Source organism: Euleptes europaea, chromosome 2 (genome assembly GCF_029931775.1).
Source record: "Euleptes europaea isolate rEulEur1 chromosome 2, rEulEur1.hap1, whole genome shotgun sequence".
In the NCBI taxonomy this organism is placed as follows: Eukaryota; Metazoa; Chordata; class Lepidosauria; order Squamata; family Sphaerodactylidae; genus Euleptes; species Euleptes europaea.
Window position 1 is genome coordinate 38,003,946 of NC_079313.1, and position 23,651 is coordinate 38,027,596.

Here is a 23,651-nt window from a genome sequence, read left to right on the forward strand (position 1 = left end):
TTAATTTTACCAATTCTATACAGTTAATATATTTTTCTAATACTCTTAACTACACATTACATGTGAACTACACATTACATGTGAACTACACATTACATGTGAACAGATAAAACCTGAGAAGCCATGTTTTTACTTTTAAAGAACTTGTTTTGTTTAAAAGAAGAAGTAATTGGGAGGTTGCAGAGAAGCAGCTGGCACCCCCACCCACTTTTCTACTCCCGAAGCTAATTTTTTAAAAAAGATAAATCTTCTGTTACAACCATTTGCACGTATACCCAAAGACTGTTTACAAGTAGCATGGGAATGGGTTGATTGCAAATTTTGAATTGATTTGACAGAGGAATGAGGTACAAGAAAATGCAAATATTACTATTTACTGGAGACAGTACACTAGATATACTGGGTAACAAGGCTCAATCACATGACCACCAGTGTATAGCAGGACTGGGGAGACTCAAGATTTCTGCTTAATGTATCTCTGATAATATTTTTAAAAATAACCAAGTGGCTGTAGTGGGGAGAGATGTTAAGTTTGGAAAATGGGGAACAAGGTAAAGGCAATACACATAACCAAGAAGAAAAACTTCACAAAAATACAGCTTTATGTTGCAATCCTGTATGCACTTTTTACCCATCTTAAGTCAGACTTACCAATAACAACTTCACAAGACTTGAAGGCTTGAGAAACTTCATATGCACAGCGCATTTCTGAATATGTAATGCCTCCAATGACAAACACAATGAGCTTTGAACCACTCTTCCGATCCTCCGAGTAATTCGTTTTGGGCTTATGTCGAGCACTGCAAAACAGATCATTTAAACACCACTCGGCAAGTTGTTTATGCTTATGTGGCACAAATAAGCCTACTATTAAGAATTCTATCAAGACAGAGAAAGAGGCTAATAGAACTTACCTCACTGCTCCAGAACCATTCCAGGGTACAGGGCACTGAGAACAATAAGGCCACTCTTTTGAATCTAGTTTATTTTCTATTGCATCCTGGAAGACAAACAGATCATTTTTATTAAAGAGACCTCTGGTAGTTATTGAAAGCCCTCCTATTTCCCACCAAAAGCAAACTGGCAGGAGAACTAAATTACAGCAGTACACCTCTGGTTCTAGAAAAGCTCACAGCGATTACGCAGCAGAGAAAGGGCAAAAATCTGCCTTAAACATCGTTAAATTTTTAAGAACCAAGGGAGGGCATTATTTTCCAGCTGCTCTTAAGCTTTACCAAGTGAAAACACTGGCACAACTGACATATGGGACTTTACTTCGGCCACCTTCATCTACTTTTGTCCCACTGGACCGGGTTCAATCTAAATTCTTGAGAGCAGACCTCCATTTACCTCGTTGAGTATCAAATGCTACTGCTAGACTGGAGGCAGGACTGGCGAGGGTGGAGGCAAGGATAATGCTTCCATTATCCTTTGGCTCAAATTAAATCTTATCCATCAAGGACTGCTACCCCTGCTTCTACAGGATAAGTTCCAGTCAACATGGCTAAAGATGGTCCTTAATAAAATGGCCTGCCTGGGCCTTTCTGCACCTACCCTGTTAGCCATGGGCATAGATCAAGCATCAAGTTTCTTGAAGCAAAGGGTGGAAGACATTGAATGCCAGACAGACCTTGGAAAATCACCATTTTCCCTAGTACCTGATAAATGTAGATGCTTGGTCTCACCTGCAGTTTATTTTTATCATCTTGAGTCTATTAATTATAGGAAGGCCTTTACCCTTGCCAGATGCCAGGCCCTACCATCAGATGTCTTAGAAGGGAAATATAAGAAGATCCCTAGATCAGAGAGGTTATGTCCGTGTGGAACAGGGGACACTGAAACCATCGAACATGCACTGATATATTGTCGAAGGCTTTCACGGTCAGAGTTCATTGGTTCTTGTAGGTTATCCGGGCTGTGTGACCGTGGTCTTGGTATTTTCTTTCCTGATGTTTCGCCAGCAGCTGTGGCAGGCATCTTCAGAGGATTAACACTGAAGGACAGTGTTACACAGGCCGGATAACCTACAAGAACCAATGCACTGATATGTTGCCCATTCTACCACGAAGTTAGATCAAAGCTTATTTCCCCCCTACTTGGTAAATTCCCTGATGAGTCAGTTGAGCTTTTGGCAAAGAAGCTCCTATTAGAAGACCCTCAGCGTATGCTCCAAACTGCCAAGTTCTGTGCGGCTGCTATTAAAATACGAAGAGCTTTATTAGAGAATGGTTGTTAGAATATTTTACAATTTTAATGTGATCATTTTAACCAGGGGTTGCTTTTATTGACCTTACACCTTTATATGCACGGACAGTCTGTGATTCTGCGGTGCAAAACTATTGTGTCTGGAAATTTTGATGCGTTGGCACGTGATTGGTCAGTTGACTGTATTAATAAACTTTAAACTTTACAGCAGTACACATTCTTGGGATATCACTGTATTCATGTTAATGAAAAATGGAAGTCAGGTTCCAAGAATGAACCACCTTTCTAGACAAAGGAAAAAGTTGGATTCTACTTATCTTAAGTAAAACTCATCAAACCATACACAGTCACTACTCATAGCACAAAACACAGGAACTATTTCCCTGTCTGAATGGTGAATGAACCAAAGAGGCAAAGAAAGAAGAGGAGTTAAAACAACTTAAATATTAGTAAAAATAAGCCTCACTCTATTCCAAATATTTGTTTTTCAATGAATTGATGTAATGTTCCTCTAGAATGCACATGCCCTGACCTGGATGGCCCAGGCTAGCCTGATCTCATCAGATCTCAGAAGCTTAGCAGGATCAGCCCTGGTTAGTATTTGGATGGGAGACCACCAAGGTATAACAGGGTTGCTGTGCAGAGGAAGGCACTGGCAAACCCCCTCTGAATGTCTCTTGCCATGAAAACCCCAAAAGGGGTCACCATAAGTCGGCTGTGACTTGACGGCACTTTACACACACACAGAATGCACATAATATAATTTCTGCGACCTGTTGGAAAATTGCTACTTGTACTCTGAGGAGTATAAAATTTTCAACATTTGCTAGAACTTAAAAAGAAATTACCATTAATTTTTGAATAACTACTTTAGAATTACTTTTCAAAGATCTAGTGCCATCTGGTTTGACCATTACATTACATTTTATGAATTGTGATGGGAGCCAGGAGGAAGCATGTAAGCTGTTCTTGATACGCATCACACATGTGAGTATCATATCTATATCTATCTCTCTTCCACGATGTCTGGGAGTAAAATTTCTGAGACAGAAAGAAGGGCCATAATGCAAATGATGTTTCTAATTACAGGTTTCTTAGGCTGTAAATATTCTGCTTAAGACAAGGAGTACACTTTTTTGAAAACTTTACCTCCATAATGTCCTTAATAACAGGAGTCCATCTAGAAAGCTGAAATGTTTCTTCTGAAGACCGATCCTTCCTTGATGATCGACGCTGTTGGGATGCAGGCTAAAAAGAAAAATTATAAGATGAAAATCTCATGTGTATACATGAATTCATAAGCATACTGGAGGCAACTGTCCAAAGGTATCATTCAGCTGAAGGCCCTACTATACTGAGAGACTATGTATAAATCTAGACCAGCTATTAAAGCCTGGGACTTCAGAAATGTAAGTTCACACATGAAAAACCATGGGTCATCACCTTGGAAACAAGCTTGCAGGAGCCCTTAGCTTGTGTGTTCCCCTCCTCTTGCAACAGCTTGAAATTCATTTATACTTTTGGGAAAAGACTACTTGGTTTTTATGCTGAAACCACATCCTAGGGTGTGTTCTCTTCCCTGCAATTCAGGATTCTAAAATATGGCTTAATCCTAACTTGGAATCCTGGTTTGGTGAAGCGAACAAACCAAGGGTTGTAATTTTGACCTAACTATGGTTTTCTTGAAGTGGTTAATTTCTGAGCCACATGCAAGTGTAATGCTTATGGCCCAAGTATTCGCCATGCTCATTCCCATAATATGAAACCACAGTAACTATGCCAGTATATTATAAATTTTGTTTTCACATTGAACTCCTTCGTCTATTTAAGAACTCTTACCAATGTAGATTCAAAGCTAACTTTCTAAAATTTGTGCATAGTTTTAATGTTTATATTGGACATACTTCACAGTAATAGTAATAATAATAATAATAATGCTCAAAGACTTAGTAATGGGAGAAGGCTTTCTGTGACAAACATAAGCACATTGTTAGCACAAGTAAACTTTAAATAAAATGTCCTATTTTATCTTATTATGCACAGGATTCATAGATTTTGACTGACCTTGGTAACTGGCCACTTTATATGGCTTGTTATTGATTTAGCTCTTCCTGCCCTGGCAAACAGACAGGAATTCATTCCCGACATCAGCTTGGATTTACTGGAGTGAAATGTTGACTTTCTTGGAAGGAATAGCATTTTGGGGAGTGTTTTAAGCTGCAGCAAGAGGATCTGTGGGCAGAAATTGTTCTGTCCACATGCTCCAAACAATCCAAACCATCCACTTGAGCTTCAAGGCCCTCTGAAATGGGCCACAGGAATGGGCTGTTTGTGATTTTGATTTTATGTATGCTTCTGGTGTAGAGACTACAATCAACTTTAGAATGCACATCAACATCCATACACTACTGAACAGGTTCGATGTGTTTGATTCTGGTAGAGCTACACATCCCTATCCAGGGCCGTTAAGTTCTTGCATGTACCTTAGTTATGCACAAGTAGAGCTTAAATGAGACAATATGCTGTAGGAATACTTGCAAAAGCCATGAAAACTGCAGCATTTCACTCCTTGAATCAAGTAGGCACCAGAATTGGACAAGTTACTCAGTATACACAAGTGGGAGCAGGACTATCAGAATGAAATAAAGTTAACTACAGGGAAATTTATATGGCCTGAAGTTACCATAAGATATGAAATGCCTCAGCATAGAACATGGACAACAATATTTCAGGGTAGCCTCCAGACCTGTTACTCACCTGAAGTCCAGCACAATAGGGCAAGGGGGAACCGAGGAAGATCCCGCTGGTTCACTGTAGCAGGCTAGAAGCAGCTGAAATCCATCCAGTGTAACTTTTACCCCCCTCTTTCTACAGTTATTTAAGTGGACCAGAAAGGCTCAGGCCTTGGATCTTAGCCCAGGGCTTTCAGCCTGGGACCTGTGCAAAACCAATTTGGCACACCTGGACTAGACTAGTTTTTGTTTTAGTAATCTGGAATCTCTCTCTTTTTATAAGATGTTCTGGGTTTCTCTGGGGAGAAAGTGGTCCAACAATGCTCAAATAACATTGAAAAGCAATAATAAAAATTAAAGAAGCGGCAAAAAAATGAAAGATGTGGCGCTACCTAACATATGCTTCTGAATTAAGTATGAATTTTTACACCACCTTGTCAAAGAGGTAGTTTAAAGGGCTAGAGAAACAGACCAAATAAATACGTGGTCAGTCCGATTCTAACAAAGAAAGACTGTATAGTATACTGGTGTGACCTGCAAGCCAGGAAACATTCAGAACCAACTCTTGCCACAGCCACTGCAAAGTTGCAGCCTTGAAGAAGCTACATCTTAGCTCTTCCTTCATCCCCCTGCATATCTGTAGTGTGGGATAATTATACTTTGTTACTTTATAGGGTACACTCCAAATACTCTAAAGCACTGTACAAATGCTATTACTGCCATATGATTATAAGGTTTTGGTAACATTCCACAACAAATTCTCTATTTTTCTACCAAACCAGAGTAGTGTGTTGTATTTAAGACTTTAAAAAGATTTTAGCAGGAAGTAAGGAACAGCAGAATAGTCCTTAAAATACAAGCACAGCAAGGTCTATGTTGCTAAGGAGCTGACAGAAAAAATGCCATATTTCTTACTGTGGTAACGATAGGAACACCAAGGTACTTCCAGTTTTTTATCATGTCACTATCATTTTCTATCTGTACATTCTGGATCAGCTTGTCCAAGTTTTCTTGCGTAGTTCCTTTTTCCACATTGGGAAAAAAAAAGATATTTTGAATTAGTCACTTACTAATACTTACAAAGAGTACAACTCAGAAAAAATGCTTACATAAGTATTGACCTCTGTTGGGGATCCCCAGCCTTTTTGAGCCTGTAGGCCAGTTTAGAATTCTGGCACAGGGTGGTGGGCACAACTGCAAAAATGGCTGTTGCAGGAGGTGGAGCCAACCACAAAATGTTAGCAAATGAGATTATGTATAACTCTAATAGTAAAAGATTCCAGGCAGAAACTCTGTTTAACAAGATGCCTTTTAAAATTAAGATATTGTTTAAAGATTTTTTTTTTGCATACAAATGAACTGATTTCAGTCAATCAGATCTTCAATGGTCAATCAGGGATCCTGCTGGCCCTACCCACTTTCTAACAACACTTGGCAGATCCTTATTCGCCGTATGCACCTTGGCAGTCCAGTATAGAACTCTAGAACCTGAGAATCTCCCACAGTATGTTTTGTGTTGCTCCCTCACCTCTCAATCTAGATAGAAATTTCTCACAGCTATTTTAACCCACGTAAACTCAAGCTCAGATGTAGAGAAAATAACTTATGTATTGTTGGACATAGTCCTTCATGTAACTCACAGTTTCTCATTATGCATTAGTGGCTAAGAAAATTCCAGCCTAAGTTGTGTCTAATTAGGCAGTAAATTGCTCAAACTCATAGCTTGTTTCACGGGAAAGAAACTTGAACTTCATTGTTCTTCTATTGTACATTTTTATGTTTTGGGGTCTGCTTGGTTTTTGTATTTTTAAATTCTGTATGGTCCTTGTATTTTTTTTCTCATTCCATTGTTATTTCTTATGTTAAGTCTGCAAGGGCCTTTGGCCATTAGCACAATCAGTTCAGGGGCATCTTCATGAATCTCATTTCATAAACAGCTCTAATTCAATTTGCATTCATTACAAAAGGCCTTGCCTGGAAAGCATCACCAGTGATTTCCAACATGCAACAACATTTACATTTCTCAAGTAAAGCATTCAGTATAAACTGTGTAGCTGAACTATGTATTGCAGCTGCCCTGTACAGGAGATAATCAATCAAAATCTTACCATTTGTGCTGAAGATATAGAGGAGGATGGCTCTTATCTTATCATAGTTATCATGATTTTTATTGAGCAATACCGGAAGGAGGACTCTCATCGAGTCTTTCACTTTTTGCCCCTCTACATCTGTTCCAAGAGCCAAATCCTAAATTACAAAAACAGGAGACATTCTCTCAAATTATGGCAAACCAATTTCCTATTTGACTGGTACTTTAATGTTACTATAAGATCTATGCTTTGTAGGTGGAAAAAGTTAGGGGCAATTCACACCATATTTCTCCTTTCAGATGAACTATTCTTTGCCTCCCATCTAATATTAAAATTGCTAAAGTGAGGTTTACAGTTCTGCAGATTACCACCCATTCAGCCACTATTTGCAAGATTGATAAAGGCAGGGTGCACAAAGCAACAAAACTTCGTTGTTAGAAACTGAGGGGAGAACCTTATAAATGCAATTGTTATATATTTTGCAAAGATATTAAAATAATTAAGTTTGCAATATTGCAAATAAATTAAAATCCATCTGTGTAACTACTACCGCCCTTCTTTGCTTCTCCACTTCTTACCCCTGCACATTCATCTACCATGTTCCCCAGAAGAGCACTGGGGCATCTATTGATCTGTTCCCTGTTTTTTAGAGCTTGATAAGGCAGCAATGACAGACCAGTGGTGGGACAAAGAAAGCAAAAAGGCATACACATACAGTGAGGGGAAAAAGTATTTGATCCCCTGCTGAATTTGCCCGTTTGCCCTCTGACGAAGAAATGACCAGTCCATAATTTTAATGGTAGGTCTATTGTAGCTGTGAGAGACAGAATAACAACAGGAAAACCCCCAGAAACCCAGAAGACAAAAGTCAGAGATTGATGTGCATTATAATGAGTGAAATAAGTATTTGATCCACTTGCAAAAGATGACTTAGTACTTGGTGGCAAAACCCTTGTTGGCAATTATAGAGGTCAGACATTTCTTGTAGGTGGCCACCAGGTTTGCACGCATCTCAGGAGGTATTTTGTGTCCCACTCCTCTTTGCAGATCCTCTCCAAGTCAGTAAGATTTCGAGGCTGATGTGTAGCTACTCGAACCTTCAGCTCCCTCCACAGATTTTCAATGGGATTAAGGTCTGGAGACTGGCTAGGCCACTCCAGGACATTAATGTGCTTCTTCTTGAGCCACTTCTTTGTTGCCTTGGCCGTGTGTTTTGGGTCATTGTCATCCTCGACCCATTTTCAATGCCCTGGCTGAGGGAAGGAGGTGCTCACCCAAGATTCAATGATACATGGTCCCGTCCATCGTCCCTTCGATGCGGTGAAGGTGTCCTGTCCCCTTAGCAGAAAAACACCCCCAAAGCATAATATGCCCCCCTCCATGTTTGACGGTGGGGATGGTGTTCTTGGGGTCGTAGGCAGCATTTCTCCTCCTCCAAACATGGCGAGTTGAGTTGATGCCAAAGAGCTCGATTTTGGCATCATCTCATCTGACCACAACACTCACCCAGTTCTCCTCTGGGTCATTCAGATGTGCATTGGCAAACTGCAGACGGGCCTGTACATGTGCTGTCTTGAGCAAGGGGACCTTCACGGCGTAGTGTGTTACCAACTGTTTTCATGGTGACTATGGTCCCAGCTGCCCTGAGATCATTGACAAGTTCCCCCTGTGTAGTTCTGGGCTGCTTCATCACCATTCTCATGATCATTGCAACTCCACGAGATGAGATCTTGCATGGAGCCCCAGAAAGAGGGAGGTTGACAGTTAGGGTTAGGTTGTCACCTTCTCACTAAGCTGCTTGGCAATAGTCTTGTAGCCCAGTCCAGCCTTGTGCAGGTCTACAATCTTGTCCCTGACATCCTTGGACAGCTCTTTGGTCTTGGTCATGATGGTTAGTTTGGAATCTGATGGATTGCTTCTGTCGACAGCAGAACCCTAACCCTAATCTGGCTGGTTGATAGGGGATCAAATACTTATTTCACTCATTACAATGCATATCAATCTCTGACTTTTGTCTTCTGGGTTTCTGGGGTTTTTCCTGTTGTTATTCTGTCTCTCACAGCTACAATAGACCTACCATTAAAATTATGGACTGGTCATTTCTTCGTCAGAGGGCAAACGGGCAAATTCAGCAGGGGATCAAATACGTTTTTCCCTCACTGTACTGCAGCTAGGCCTTGAAGAACAAGGAGGCACTGCTGAATGAGTATCCTGGTGTCCTTTCTGGTAAGAAAGCAAGTTCTATAGCATTCCTCCAACTGCTCACATTACTTTTCCTTTACTAGCAACAGCTCTGCACTGATCTCTCTGTGCTGAAAAGACCACCACTATTTTCTTTCAGTAGAACAATGCTGCTTCAAAAACCAAGAGGTGGTGATGCTTCAAGATCACCCAAGGGCAAGCGTCAGCTCACTTAAAAAGAATGGTCAATTGTGTTTCCCACATAACAACTCTACAAATCTTTGCTAAGGTGAAAGAGCACTGGTTGCATGAGTGATTCACATACTTGTTCAACTTTGCACAGCTTCTCTATATTACTCTTGAACTTATTCATACAATCTTCAGCTAAGTTAAGATGGACCACTTGCTGAAAAACAGAAGCAACAGAAGCAATAGTTTGTGATGCAACAGAAGAAGCCAGACAATTCAAAAATGACTTAATAGTCAATAATGTCTTATACATCCAATCCTGCATTCCATGGATAAAGAGGTGAAGATCATACTCCTCATTTCTGAGAGACAGGCATGTTACACTAAACATGATTCTGGTGTTTTCTACACAGGAAAAGACTTGTGTAGTTTCCTGTTGCAATTGCCAATACAGTGCTACAGCAACATAAGAACATAAGAAAAGCCCTGCAGGATCAGACCAAGGCCCATCAAGTCCAGCAGTCTGTTCACACAGTGGCCAACCAGGTGCCTCTAGGAAGCCCCCAAACAAGACAACTGCAGCAGCACCATCCTGCCTGTGTTCCACAGCACCTAAGATAATAGGCATGCTCCTCTGATCCTGGAGAGAATAGGTATGCAGCATGACTAGTATCCATTTTAACTAGTAGCCATGAATACCCCTTTCCTCCATGAACATGTCCACTCCCCTCATGAACATGTCCACTCCCCTCTTAAAGCCTTCCCAGTTGGCAGCCTTCACCACATTTTGGGGCAGGGAGTTCCACAATTTAACTATGCGTTGTGTGAAAAAAATACTTCCTTTTATCAGTTTTGAATCTCTCACCCTCTAGCTTCAGCAGATGACCCTGCATTTTAGTATTATATCCTTTCCCCTTATATCTCTGCAACAAAAAGTACTAGATTCTTTTAAAATCCACACAATATGGGAATTCGGACAACATGATACACATACTGATATATCATAACAATATTAAATTTATGTTTAAAAAAAAAAGTCCTGCAATGGTGAGGGAGGAAATGGCTGTGGCAGGCAGAATGTCTGCTGTGTGGGCAGGACCAAGAAAATACAAACTTTCCCACCCACACAGCGGCCATTCAGGATTTGCTGCGATCGTTCCCAAAACTTTGCAGCAAAGTGTGTTTGGGAAAGACTGGAGAAAAAGAGCCTTGGCTACTTACCGTGAAGGCTTCTTCTGCTCAGAGAGACGAAGGGCATCTTCATTATGGGTGTTTCCTTTTCCTCTTATCTCGGGAGGCAGGAACCAAATATTTAAATTTTTCTGACCTCTGAGGGTAAACGCCCCCTTGTGATCAGTTAAAGACTTTCCGAGCCTTATATATTTAAGATAGACTGAAGAAACATGTTAGTTATAATTCTATACAAGAAATAAGTTCCTAATAAACATTAACGATGAACCTTTAGGATAACTATAAGTCATGAACCAACAAACAGCGTTTAACTTGAATTGAATGTCAACTGGAAGTTAGATGTAACCATGATTACCTGTAATTTTATTTTATTTGTTTTATTTATATTTTACTGACGTCTGGGCGGGCAAGATGCCCTTCGTCCCTCTGAGCAGAAGAAGCCTTCACGGTAAGTAGCCAAGGCTCTTTCTCGCTCAGAGGGAGAAGGGCATCTTCATTATGGGACATACAAGAGCTGTCCCCCGCCCTTGGGAGGGTTAGACGTCCTGAAGTATACTTTGCAGTACTCGTCTGCCTAAGGCGGCATCTGCTGACAAGTATAGATCTAATTTGTAGTGTCTCACAAATGTGGACACCGAGGACCAAGTTGCGGCCTTACATATCTCTTCCATAAAGCACGGCAGTCGAAGGCTGCTGAAGTAGCCGCACTTCTTCCCAAGTGGGCAGTAACGCCCGCAGGAGCAGGTAGGTTACTTATTCTATAAGCCTGTGTTATGTATAAGGTGATGGTCCTACTAATGGATGCCTTGGACATATGCTTGCCCTTGTCAGGTGGTGAGATATGAACGAATAAGGAGTCAGAGTTCCTAATAATTTTAGTAAGATAAATGTAAACAGGTAGTGCCCTTCTTAGGTCTAGCTAGTGCCAGGCCTTCTCCTTAGGATTCTTGGGGTTAGTGCAGAAGATGTAAGCACTATGTCCTGCTCCCTATGAAACTTGCAGCTACATTTTGTCCTATCTCAGTGATTGGTTCGAATGGTAGTTGTGTGAGTGCTGTCAAAGCTGTGTGCAGGCTCTAGTTGTGAACCTGTGTCTAACAGGAGGAGCTAAATAACTGACGCCCCTTAAAAAGGCTTTTATGTGATGGTGTTTGGTTAAGCGGTATCCAGATACCTTGGGTACTATGGTAGCTATAGATGCCAGTTGCCTTTGTAGAGTGCAGGTAGCTAGCCCTAAGCTCTGTCCCTTCTGATGGCTTCCTTGTTGTCAATATGGTAGTGACGGCCACCGGGCTATAACCTAGGGCTATAAGTCATCTCCTTTCAGTGCCCATGCGGTCAGTTTGTATTACCCTGGATTGGGATGGCATATTGGGTCTTGTAGAGGGAGATCTTGTCTGTCTGGAAGTCTCCAATGGTTCTGTATGGACATCTGAATTATAGATGGGAACCATGGACGTCGCAGCCAATATGGAGCTATGAATCTGACTGATGCTTTTTGAAGTCGTACCTTTCTCAATACCCTTGGAGGGAGGGGGGAAACCCGTACAGTAGGTCGTGTGGCCCTGGTGACATTAAGAGGTCCATTTGTTCCGCCCCCTGTTGACGGTACATGGAATAGTACCTTGGCGTGCCGACTCTCTGAGTAATAAGTTGAAAGACCTCTGGATGTAGAGACCATTCTGCCTCGCTGATGTCCTGTCTGCTGAGCCAGTCTGCTTGTATGTTGACTGTGCCCTGAATATGTTCCGCTGATTTTGATGAGAGGTTGGACTCGGCCCAAGGAAAAATGTAGTCGCTTCTGAGTATCGTCCTGATTTCTAGGGCACTGATGTGAAGATTCTGTTCTTGATGGTCCATGTTGCTTGAGCCATTGTCCCTTGAGTGTGGCTTCCCAACCTGATAGACACGCGTCCGTGAAGATTTGAATTGGTGTTGGACGGAGATACCAACTTCCTTTCGTCAAATTCTGAGACTGAAACCATCATACTAGTCTTGATCTGACTTCCTCGGTCAGGATGAGATTTCTGTCACTTCTTCCTTGGTATGTCTCTTTGGTACGGCCTTAAGAACCATTGAAGAGGTCTTGCTCGTAAGCGTGCCCCTTGAACTGCGGGAATGCATGCAGACATGTGACCCTTCAGTTTTGTCAGGGACATTAGAGAAGGCGACCGGGAATTAATCGCTTTCTTTGCTAGAGATGAAATGTTGTGGATTTTTGTCCACTGGAAGGTATAAGGAGTTTGTCAGTGTGTCTATGTCCATCCCCCATCTCTCTCAATCGTTGGGATGGAACTAAGTGGGTCTTTCTGAAGTTGATTATGACCCGTGTTCTGTTAACCTCTTCAGAACTTTATCTGAATGATCTATGCTCTGCTAGTTTGAGCTTGCGCAAATCAGAATGTCGTCTGAGAAGGGTGCATTCTCACGCCCTCCTTGCGCAGAGATGTGACTGGTGTGTCCAGAACTTTGGTGAATACTCGAGGAGGGGCGAGGATAACCCGAATCGTAAGGCCCTGAATTGGAAGAGGTGTCCCTTGTACGGGAACCGAAGGAAACAACAATGTGCCGGGTGTATTAGAATGTAAGAAAATGCTTTTCCCTGAGGACCTGTGTGACTGACTTTAGTGTCTCCATCCTGAAGCGCTTTAATGGGATAATCTGTTCAGAAACTTGAGGTCTAGGATGGCTTTCCATCCTCCGCCTTTGTTGGGAACAGTAAAGAATACTGAATAGACTCCCAATGTATGCTCTAATGGTGAGACTGGCTCCATCGCCTTGATGTCTAAGAGGCCTCTGAAGTTCTATGGATTTTTTTTTGGGGGGGGAATGTTGGAGATATTACTAGTCGATGTGAAGGAGTGTAAGAAAAACTCTATCTGATAGCCTTGTGAGATAATGTTTGTGACCCAGAGGCCTGGTTGGGAGGTGACCACTGACGGTGTAATAGGCTGAGCCTGCCTTCCACTGACTGGTGGCTGGCGTCACTGTTTGGTTGGGCGGTCGGGTTTATCCCCTTTATTGCCCTGGAAGGTGGAGGATTTTGGAGATTTATTGAATCGTCCTCCTTTACTAAAGGAGCTGCGATTCTGGTTCCGGTGGTTTCTAGGTTGATCAGGTCTGTATCTTAGAAGTATGTGGTATGCACGAAAGGACATAGAGGGAGTGATCCCTTGGATTCCTTGCGTAGAAACTTGTCTTTGGTCTCCACTGATATGGGGACCAAATTGTCTCCAAGCAAGGTCTTTCCCTGATACAGGAAGCCCATAATAACCAATTTTGATCTATATACTCCGCTTGCCAGGGGTGTACCCAGAGAGCCTTTCTGGCAGCTGAGGCTGTGGCTAGTGTTCTAGCTGCATATCACATGTTATCTAAGGAGGAATCAGCTAGAAAGAATACCACTCTCGAAAACATGGATGACATGGTATCTAAGGTAGAATCAGCTGGAAGGATACCACTCTCAAAAAAAACATGGATGCCCTTCTGGCATCTGATGCTGCGGCTAGTGTCCTAGCTGCATATGGCATGGTATCGAAGTTCGAATCAGTTAGAAAGAATACCACTCTCAAAAAACATGGGTACTCCTGTAAAGGCGTTTCTTTCTTCCTGTGGAAAAAGTTGATATAACTTCCTAGTCCAAATTATTGCCGCTCTGTATACTAGGGCAGATGTGATAGAAGCGCTTGATAGTGAGTGCCAAGGCCTCTGAGCATTTTTGCCTGCTAACTCTGCCTTCCTATCTGTAGGGTCCCTAATCATGGCAAGGCCATGTAACAAGGTTGAAGGAGTGAAGGCAGTGTCAGGTGATTCTACTGAAGGCACTTTTAGAATTTTAGAAGCACCGATAAACCAAATATAAAGGCTTCCTAGAGGCTGTGGAGCATTGTATGGGTGCCATTGGTTTCTCCCGCTCTGCTTTCAACAGAGTTAGAAATAATCAAGCGCTGGCACAAACCTATCTGGAGTCTTTTCTCCCACTCTGAGTCCTCTGAGAGATCAAGAGTAGCTAGGTTTTTATGCCAATGCAGAAGGAAATCTTCTGCGTTAAATACTATAGACAGTCTGGGTACCAATTGGCAATTTTGGGACCGTGAATTAGCTTTCAGCGCTGCTTAGGCTGGCCAGCACGTACTCTCTTGGTACTACTTGGACTGGTGATCGGCTCACCAGGATCTCAGGCAGAGGTCTTCCACATCACCTACTACCAGAATTGGCCCTCTGCATGCCAAGCCGACGCTCTGCCACTGAGCCACAGCCGTTCCCCTTCTTTGGCTGATATTCTGCCCTTTTAGCAATCAGATTACTGTTTGTGGTGCTGGAGGGTGTGATCCCTACGATCCCTGTATGGATGGGGCAGGATAAGGAGGTTGTACTGCCCTTAAGCCATCTGAGAAGGCGTTTTTAATCAGGGCGGAGAGCTCTGCTCTTACAGGAGTAAAACAGGCTGCATCTATGAGGGGGGGGGGCAAAATCACCTTACCGGCAGTCGATGTCTCCGTTGAGGCTTCCCGTCCTTGAATAATAATAGGCGAGCCGCCTGAGGACGGAGTATTGCGAGGCAAAAAGGCGAGCCGCCAGCCTCCTTCATTTTCCCCGTTTGTGCAGTGTGGGAGAAGTGGCTATAGCCGCTGTGTTCTCCTGGCTGCTTCCCGCTGCTTCCCGTCCTTGAATAACAATAGGCGAGCCGCCTAAGGACGGAGCACGGCGGGCGAGGCAAAAAGGCGAGCCGCCAGCCTCCTTCATTTTCCCCCGTTCATGCTGTGTGGGAGGAGCGGCTACCGCCGCTGTTTTCTCCCGGCCGCTTTCTGTTGCGATCTGGCAGTCGCGTCTTTCAGGCGCGGCAGAGCAGTGTGCGTTTTGCAGCAGGCATTTGGCGCGCTTGTTAGCGGTCGAGCCAAGCCGTTTGTACTTGCCTGCGCCGTTCTTGCCGCTTTCGCCTTTCCCTTTTGAGTTTTGGTCCTCAGGTCACCAGAGTGACTGTCCGAGGGTTCATCTAATTGTAGTGGTAAGGCCACTAGCAGGCTAGGGTCTAAACTGGCAGGCGCTATATAGCTGTCCTGATGCCGATCCGCCATTTTATTTTTTTTATTTTTTGGCGGGAAAAGACCCTTCTGAGGAGAATAGGCAGAAAATTAAGACAGTAAATAGAATTGAGTAGTAGATTAGTTAGGTTAAGTTTAGGTTTGTTAAAATAAGAATATTTTTAGGTCTAATAAGTAAGGTTAAGGTTTCTCTATTATTTCTGTAGCAGAGAGCTGCTAGAAGGCTGCTCTCCCGTTCAAGGCAGGAAATAGAACTGATCACAAGGGGGCGTTTACCCTCAGAGGTCAGAAAAATTTAAATATTTGGTTCCTGCCTCCCGAGATAAGAGGAAAAGGAAACACCCATAATGAAGATGCCCTTCTCCCTCTGAGCGAGAAGCTAGGGAAATCCCAGGAGGTACACAAATGCACCATGATGCTATGGGGGAAGCAGGAAAAAAACCCTACTTCCCAAAAGTACCAAGCTCAAGGCAAATAACCTGTGCAGAAAGGGCCTCGACTACAAGCAGAGTTCATGTAGTCTCCAAATACCAGGTACCAGGGAAAAAGGAACAAGCAAGTTTTTGAGCTTGAACTTCCAAAGGCATCTAGTCGACCACTGTTTGACTAGCAGCGCATTCCTGAGCTGAGGCGTATGGGGATGGCGGGGAAGAGGCGCAGTGGCACCTCTTCCTAAGCTGTTTCCCCGACGCTGTTAAACAACAAAAAAAGCCGTTTCGTAGCTTTTTTTGTTTAACTGGGGCTTTCCACCCCATTGAAAGCAGCGCGGCTGCGCCTTCTAAATAGCAGGCGCAGCAATTCTGTTCCAGCTGCCGGCGCAAGTGGCCGAAAGTGGGTAGAAGCCGACTAAGTGGCAGCTCCTCCCCCTGCCCCCAGAATGCCCCCCTGCACGGCCTCTCCACATTGTTGCCGGCGCCACAGAGAGGCTGCGCCGGCAGAGGGGGGAGGCGCAGTCCTGCGGCGCTTGGCTGGCGGCGGGACTGGTCTTGCCGCCGGCATAAATGCGTGTAATGGCGTGATAACACACATTTACGCCGCCGGCGAAGTCATGCCGCTTCCTATCGACTTTCGGCCTGATTCTCAGGAATGGGCTGTTGGTGTACCTGATGCACAGCATTGCTACACATTTTTTCTCTGGCCCACAGAACGTCACACAGTACCTATTAAATTCAGGATGATGCTTACTTAAATCCTGGCACATTAGACTACTGAAGCACCAGCATATCGTCCAGGGCGTAAGAAATTTTTTGCACTGCATTCTATGCCAATTAAGTTGTCCACAGGACCAAACTATTAAGAATCACACAGAATGAAAGTTGATCCCCCCAAATACCACTCTATAAAGTTTTCCTTACCTTAGTAATCTGTTTACGAAAATACGGCATCTTTTTCATAAGCTGAGCCAGATTGCTTAAAGATAGCTGGAAAACAATTTTAAAATTCAGTTTCAAGTATTTCATTCAGCATGTCTTCCAATTTTTGGTTTTGGGGCAGTTGTAAAATACCGCAGCTAACTTCTCCAACAACTCTAACAACAGTGCAATACAGTTCAGAAGCTGTCAGTGTGGGGTAGTGGTTAAAGTGTTGGACTAGGATCTGGGTTCAAATGTTCATTTTGCTGGGTGGCCTTGGGCCAGTCATTCTCTCTCAGCTTAAGCTAACTCACAGGGTGGTTGTGAGGATAAAATGGAGGAGTGGAGTGCCATATGTGTCACCCTGAGCTCCTTGGAGACTGTGTGGGATAAAAATATACTGAAGAGGCCCCGCTACGTTCAAAGGCACTTATTCTCAAGTAAACATGCATAGGAGTGTAGCCTAAGCATACCAACAGATCAGGGTATTAGCTAACCAGGTGAAGTTATACTAAGCTGACAACTTCTTAAAAGAACATTTAACACTACTTAAGGTCAATATTTAAATTTCTTACTTTCCCTTCTGTTGCCTTCCTTTTTGAAGAAACTTCTTTCATAAGCTTTGGTATTTCCCTGAAAGCAGACAAGGAAATGGCTGAATATTTCATCATTCAAATAAGACTAAAGACAAGAGCTCTCAGTGTCATCTCCTTAGTGAAGAATATTGGTTTAGAAAGAGGAGATACCACTTAGAATTTTCAAGTGCGTAAAGAGAATGGGCAATTTTCGTTGATTCTTCCCTCCAGCAGCACCTCAAAACATTACCCAAAATGCTGGTCCTGGGTGGGAATAGGAGGTTTCCCACAGGAAGGTTCCCCCCCTTTTGTGCACACAGAACCTCTAGGTAGGATCCAAGCCAGTTAAAATGCCCTCATGGCTACCTAAAGCTAGTTAGGGCTCATTAACAGAAATAAAAATCTAGTGGATTGCCAACAAAGCTACAAACTACAAACAACCGTTACCTAGGCAGCAAGGGCATTTTTACAAGACTGGGGAAAGCAGAAGGAGGGGAGTCAGATCATACAGTGCCTGATTCTGAATCAAGAGTGTAGTGTGGGCATCTTCCAAAGATGCAAGGTTAAAGGGGAAAGATCATTTCACTGACTTCCCAAATATGGATGGAGATTCTTTGTCTACAAGTGTGCCACCTGTGGATAACAACTAGGAGCACACCTGTGTATGTGTGTGTACAGTGTTCTGGGGAGAAGGAGATAAGTGCTTGAAGAGGAACAATACTAATAAAAGGGATCAGAGAAGACAAGCATGGTGTTGAATTTAGGGTTAAAGACCAGGGGACTTTTGATAGGAAAAACCTGGGAGGCAGCTTCAGCAAAGAAAGGTCTCAACTAAAAATGGAAGGTAATGGTAAAACTAGCTGGGATGGTGCAGGTAGAGGAAGGCAAAGGGAGGTACAGAAAGTTTCCCTATGGGAGGAAGGAGAAAAGGCGAGAGAAACAGATTGGGGTAAACAGGAGGACAGGTGTCAGATCACATAATGCTTGATCCTGAAGCAAGAGCTGTGTGATGGTGGTAGAACTTAAAATGCTAATCTAAAAGCTCCTAGATTTGTGTACTTTCTGGTCATGCATGGTTAGGAAAAGGGTACCTGCCCACAAGGTCAAAGTCTATATGTGAATCTCCTATCTAAGAGGTGCTAACAGGTAAGGCAAGGGAGATGTCTGTGATGGTCATTCTCTTTACACAGGTATGGGGATTATTTCAGAGTTATGAAACAAATTTCCACAGGGGCTACACATTTACTTCATTATCAGACAGCATTTTTTCTGATTTTATTTCCTTTGGCCCTTAGGTATGACTATAATTATAGCTGGTCTGCTATACCAGCGTCTTCTCTTGACTCTGGATTACAGGATTTCAGGATAACACTACGCCGCCCATAGAAATCTGATGATCCATGGTTCTTTTTCATTTAGTATGTTTTACAGGAAATGCAATTAGGCAGTAGCAATAAACAAAATATATAGTACAAATATTCTATTCCCATTGTACCGAAGGGGAACTGAAATTTTTCCAAGCTCACACAAAGACTGCAGCCCAGCAGCTTCAAAGTGCACACAGATCTCCATTTGTATCTCCTTAACAGTAAATGCCAGTCACAGTAAACAATACCAACCTAGATGGACCCAATGGCCTGGCATGGAATAAAGCAGCTTTATATGTTCAAATGGGCCCAGGATTCCTATTCCCACACACCTCACCAGCTAGAACCAACTAAGAAGGGAAAAAGGTTTAGCGTATACAAAGCTGGCCGAACAACTCCAAGGCTCTTGCTTGCATCTTTAGTCTACAACCACTGAAACTCATCCAAGCAACAAGTGACAGAACACTCAGCAAGAACAAATCAAAGTTGGAGTGGTTCCAAGACATCTGACTGTGCTTGCGGCTGAATAAGAATTTTGATATAGATTTTCCAGGCTCGACCCTTAAATTTTACCGTATTAATTGGGCAACGTTAGTACTGGACATTTTTAGAAGTCTGTTTAGTAGTTATGGTAATATGAGAAGCAAACAAAGTTACACATACTCCAAAACATCTGCAATGTGCTTATGCCGGATTTTCACCCAGAGGTCATCATCTTCTTCCAGAATTGCTTCCCTTTCTTTCCCACTTGCACCTTCGGTTTTATATCTGTACATACGGAAAAAGGAGGTTATTGTATTATATGTAGCTGAACTTGTGGAAAGTGTCTCCTAGACTCTTTATGAATATGTACTGTAAAAGAATCTGAGGTACAATAATATGCAGAAGCTACTACGTTATCTGGGAAGCAAAGGGTCCAATCTGCAATGCTCAACATATTTACTAGGAAACAAGTCCACTGAAGTCAATGGGACACACGTCCAAATAAATGTCCACAGGATATGTTGAAAGAGTAATCATATTTAGCTGTAAGAGCATGTATAAAAACAGCATCAACAGAAGTGTAAAACTGGTTATCCCAAGGACAACTGTCAATTGACCATGACATTTAGCTTCTTCCCCAGTCAACTGAACTACTTAGAGATACATGATAGCCATGTTTAAATATTTGAAGGGATGTCATGTTGATGAGGGAACTAGCTTGCTCTCTGTTGCTTCAGAGACTAGGACACTGAGTAATGGATTTAAACTAAAAGAAAAGCGATTCCACCTAAACATTAGGAAGAACTTCCTGACGGTGAGAGCTGTTCGATGGTGGAATGCACTGCCTCGGAGGGTGGTGGAGTCCCAGTCTTTGGAGGTCTTTAAGCAGAGGCTGAATGGCCATCTGTCGGGAGTGCTTTGATTGTGGGATCCTGCATGGTGGGGGGAGGGTTGGGGTCACTGGGGTCGTGGGGGGGGAGGTAGTTGTTTATTTCCTGCATTGGGCAGGGGGTTGGACTAGATGACCCTGGCGGTCCCTTCCAACTATGATTCTACTTCTCATATGGTTCTCTCATTTAAGGTGTAATAACAGTCAAAATATTGACTTTACAAGCAATCACAGAATAGACTCTGATACAGTGATTAATTTTTTACATACTTCTATAAAACATGCTAAGCATTACATACTTCTAATTATTAAACAGATTCCTATGAAGGAAATAAATACTACAGAGCGTTCTAGCTGCTATGTCACAAAACACTGCTGATATGTAGAGAAACTCACATAAACTGATTCAACCAGCAAGCAGTCGAAAAAGAAGAGGGGGGAATGTAAAGTGAGTTTATTAAAATGTTTATGACTGTACTACAGATTTTGCAGCTCCTATGGTCCTGGTACCCTTAAAGATATTGATTACGCCTCTCCTCCCAATACATCTCCTTAGAAGCTGACATTTTGCAATGGAGGTTTCTGTGTGATTTACGGAGGTCAAAAGAGGATCCTTAGTTCTTGGAAATGAATCCTGAGGACCACCTATCAGACTGGTAAAAAATACAACCTGCAAGGTAAGTGTAGAAACTCAGCAATAAATGCACAAAGCATAAAATGTAAAAGCTCAAGTTTGCATTAGCCTCAAACCATGAGACTTTATATTTTCATATTAGTTTCTACAAGCAGGTCTTGATTAAGAGTTATTTTAAAATACTGCACAGAAACAAACTCTTCAGCCAGATTTGCATCCAGCTGTCGTTTAAGTGAAAGAATACTTCTAGTGAGGATGGGCCCATTCTGGTCCACATGCCAGGTGCTCTTTATGATTTCCAACAGCAAAAGCATGGTGGTTCTCAGACTAGTTGGCCATTGCACTAGAGGCATAAGATATAAACTTTGTATTCAGATTATTTGTTGTATTTGTTTAAAAACTCAAAAGAAAAACCATACTGGCTGATCTCCTTATTTCAGGGCAAGGAATGTTATGTATATTCCAAGTTCAGCTTCAATTCTGTGAGTAGACTGGCCCCTCAGGTGTGGAATAATCAGGATAAGACAGTGATACTTTTCTGGGGACATGGAGCCAAATAAAGGAGGAAATGTGATGCACGTGACATTTTTCAAACAAACAATATATGACAAGGAGCTGGGGTATTGTACAGGAGATGGCCACACCCTGTACATTAACATTTATGGACAGCACTGAATTAAAGATGTTGGGCCTCCTAGCATTCATCTTTAATGGATATTTCCTGATCAGAAGAGAAACAAGCAGTAGGAATTGCAAGAAAGGCTACTGCACCCAGCACAGAGTGTACCACAAATGTGTATCCCACATGTCTTTAAACCAGCTCATCACAGCCCAAAGCAGTGGACAGACTGCATGCTATCATGGGGCTTTCTGAACAGACTACTTAAACAGGAGACATAGAATCATAGAGTTGGAAGGGACCACCAGGATCATCTAGTCCAACCTCCTGTACAACGCAGGAAATTCACAACTACCTCCCCACACACACACCCAGTGATCCCTACTCCATGCAGTCTAAAATCATGCCTCCTAGAAATTAAATTCCATTACAGTCAACAGAAAGGTAAAATAAAAGTACCCTTAATAGCTCACTCTGAAGTTACTGCACAGATCTACCAACTTCTAATAAAGTATAAGTAGTCTACATAAAGTTATACTTGCTTGTATGTATCATTTTCAATTGGTAGCAGATCATAAGCCATTGCCTGAAAAGTGAGTTCATGAAGCACAGTTGACACAGGGTCAAATCCACGATCGATTATTAACAGCTGGGAATGGGTTTTGCCCTAAAGATGAAAAAAAATCTACATGTATATAAAGCAGAACAATGCAGTACTTAATAGCCCCCTTAACATACATTTGTCCCCAAAATATTTAGGGACAATTCCTTTTTTAAAAATTGGAAGCACCAGAAAATTAAAACCACAAAGATTATAAACATTCCAATGTGTTTCAGTGAAAACTTCTTTGGGGCAATGAACCTGACATTCCTTTCCTTCAGCAGGGAACTTTTTGGGTACCTATAAAGAAATCCCAATGAAAGAATATCAATCAGATGTCATTACTACCCACAAACCCATATTTTTACCAAATTACAGTGGCCTTTTCATGATCCTGATAGACTAGGTTTTCCTACCAACCATCAGCTTGAGGCTTGGTTCTTTTTTTAACATTATTTTGCAATTCCAACTCCTTGTAAGAACAGCAAATCAGTGCTTCAGTTTCAAAGTATACATTCCAAATTTCTTCAAGTAAGAGTTCCTATAATGATGGCATTTCTCCTTCCCAGTTATGTTGCCCAAGAAAATAGTTAAGCTGTGAATCTGAGAAGTATTCCACAGGCTTCCCCCTGTCCTTACACTCCTGAAAAAAAATGAACTTTACCTTTATTTGGCTGCGTTCATCAATTTTATAAAAGTTTTCAAGCTTTTTTTCAACTAGCTGTGCTAGTTTGCTGGCATTGTCCAAAGGCTTACTGAAAAAGGAAAAATACATATTTTGTTGAACTTTGTTATAGTACTAAATAACCTTTGATATACATGTTTGAGAGCTAGTATGTGTTATTTGCCTCATGCAAATTCTAATAGTTTAATCATCTCTAGAGGAGTGGGGATGCCAGAAACCATCAACCCACCTCCAGCATTTTGTGCAATCCTCATTTCTGATGGATGGAATGCTCTAGTCTTCAGCCATTTTAATTAGCTTTGCTCATTCTTCCCTATCCCTCTTCTCGGATGAGTTAGAATGTGGAACAATATTAGACAAGGACAATTGGGAACCTGCAAGGACTTGAGGGAAGCATCAGATTTCCTCTTCCTCCACTATTTCTTCTTTCCCTTTCCTGAAACTCCCCATAGCTTCTCCCCTTGTCCCGCTTCCTTTTTAAAGTTGCCAGCTCCAGGTTGGGAAATTCCTGGAGATTTAGGGGTGGAGCATTGTGAGGCGAGGTTTGGGGAAGGAAGCAACCTCCACGTGGTATATAGGCACAGAGCTGGGGGAAGGAGCACCTGGGGCAGAGGAGAGGAGGGGGAGAGGGAGGAAGGAAGGGAGGTGGTGTGCTCCCACAAAAAAGAAAGTGAGGGAGAGCAGTGACTGGTACGAGCTGAGGGTGGGTGGGCGGCATGCCCACTAGCCAACCGTGGGTGGGCAGCCTTGTTCATGCCACGGCAGCATTCCTTCTCCCCATGCCCGTGCTCCCCATGCCAGCACCCTCCCTCT

The 23,651-nt window shown here is 42.6% G+C and overlaps 1 protein-coding gene across 1 annotated transcript in view; it reads right to left on the bottom strand.

Annotated features, from left to right (window-relative positions):
* STXBP3 (syntaxin binding protein 3) overlaps nucleotides 1–23,651 on the bottom strand; it is a 43,736-nt gene that overhangs the window by 2,064 nt on the left and 18,021 nt on the right. Inside the window, exons 8-18 of the mRNA XM_056867456.1 lie at nucleotides 22,818–22,908; nucleotides 22,095–22,219; nucleotides 19,591–19,695; nucleotides 17,561–17,618; nucleotides 16,989–17,054; nucleotides 9,534–9,614; nucleotides 7,046–7,184; nucleotides 5,853–5,959; nucleotides 3,355–3,453; nucleotides 915–1,000; nucleotides 652–800 (exon numbers count right to left, since the gene is read on the bottom strand). Coding sequence (XP_056723434.1) covers nucleotides 652–800; nucleotides 915–1,000; nucleotides 3,355–3,453; nucleotides 5,853–5,959; nucleotides 7,046–7,184; nucleotides 9,534–9,614; nucleotides 16,989–17,054; nucleotides 17,561–17,618; nucleotides 19,591–19,695; nucleotides 22,095–22,219; nucleotides 22,818–22,908 — 1,106 coding nt within the window. The remainder of the gene's footprint in view (nucleotides 1–651; nucleotides 801–914; nucleotides 1,001–3,354; nucleotides 3,454–5,852; nucleotides 5,960–7,045; nucleotides 7,185–9,533; nucleotides 9,615–16,988; nucleotides 17,055–17,560; nucleotides 17,619–19,590; nucleotides 19,696–22,094; nucleotides 22,220–22,817; nucleotides 22,909–23,651) is intronic.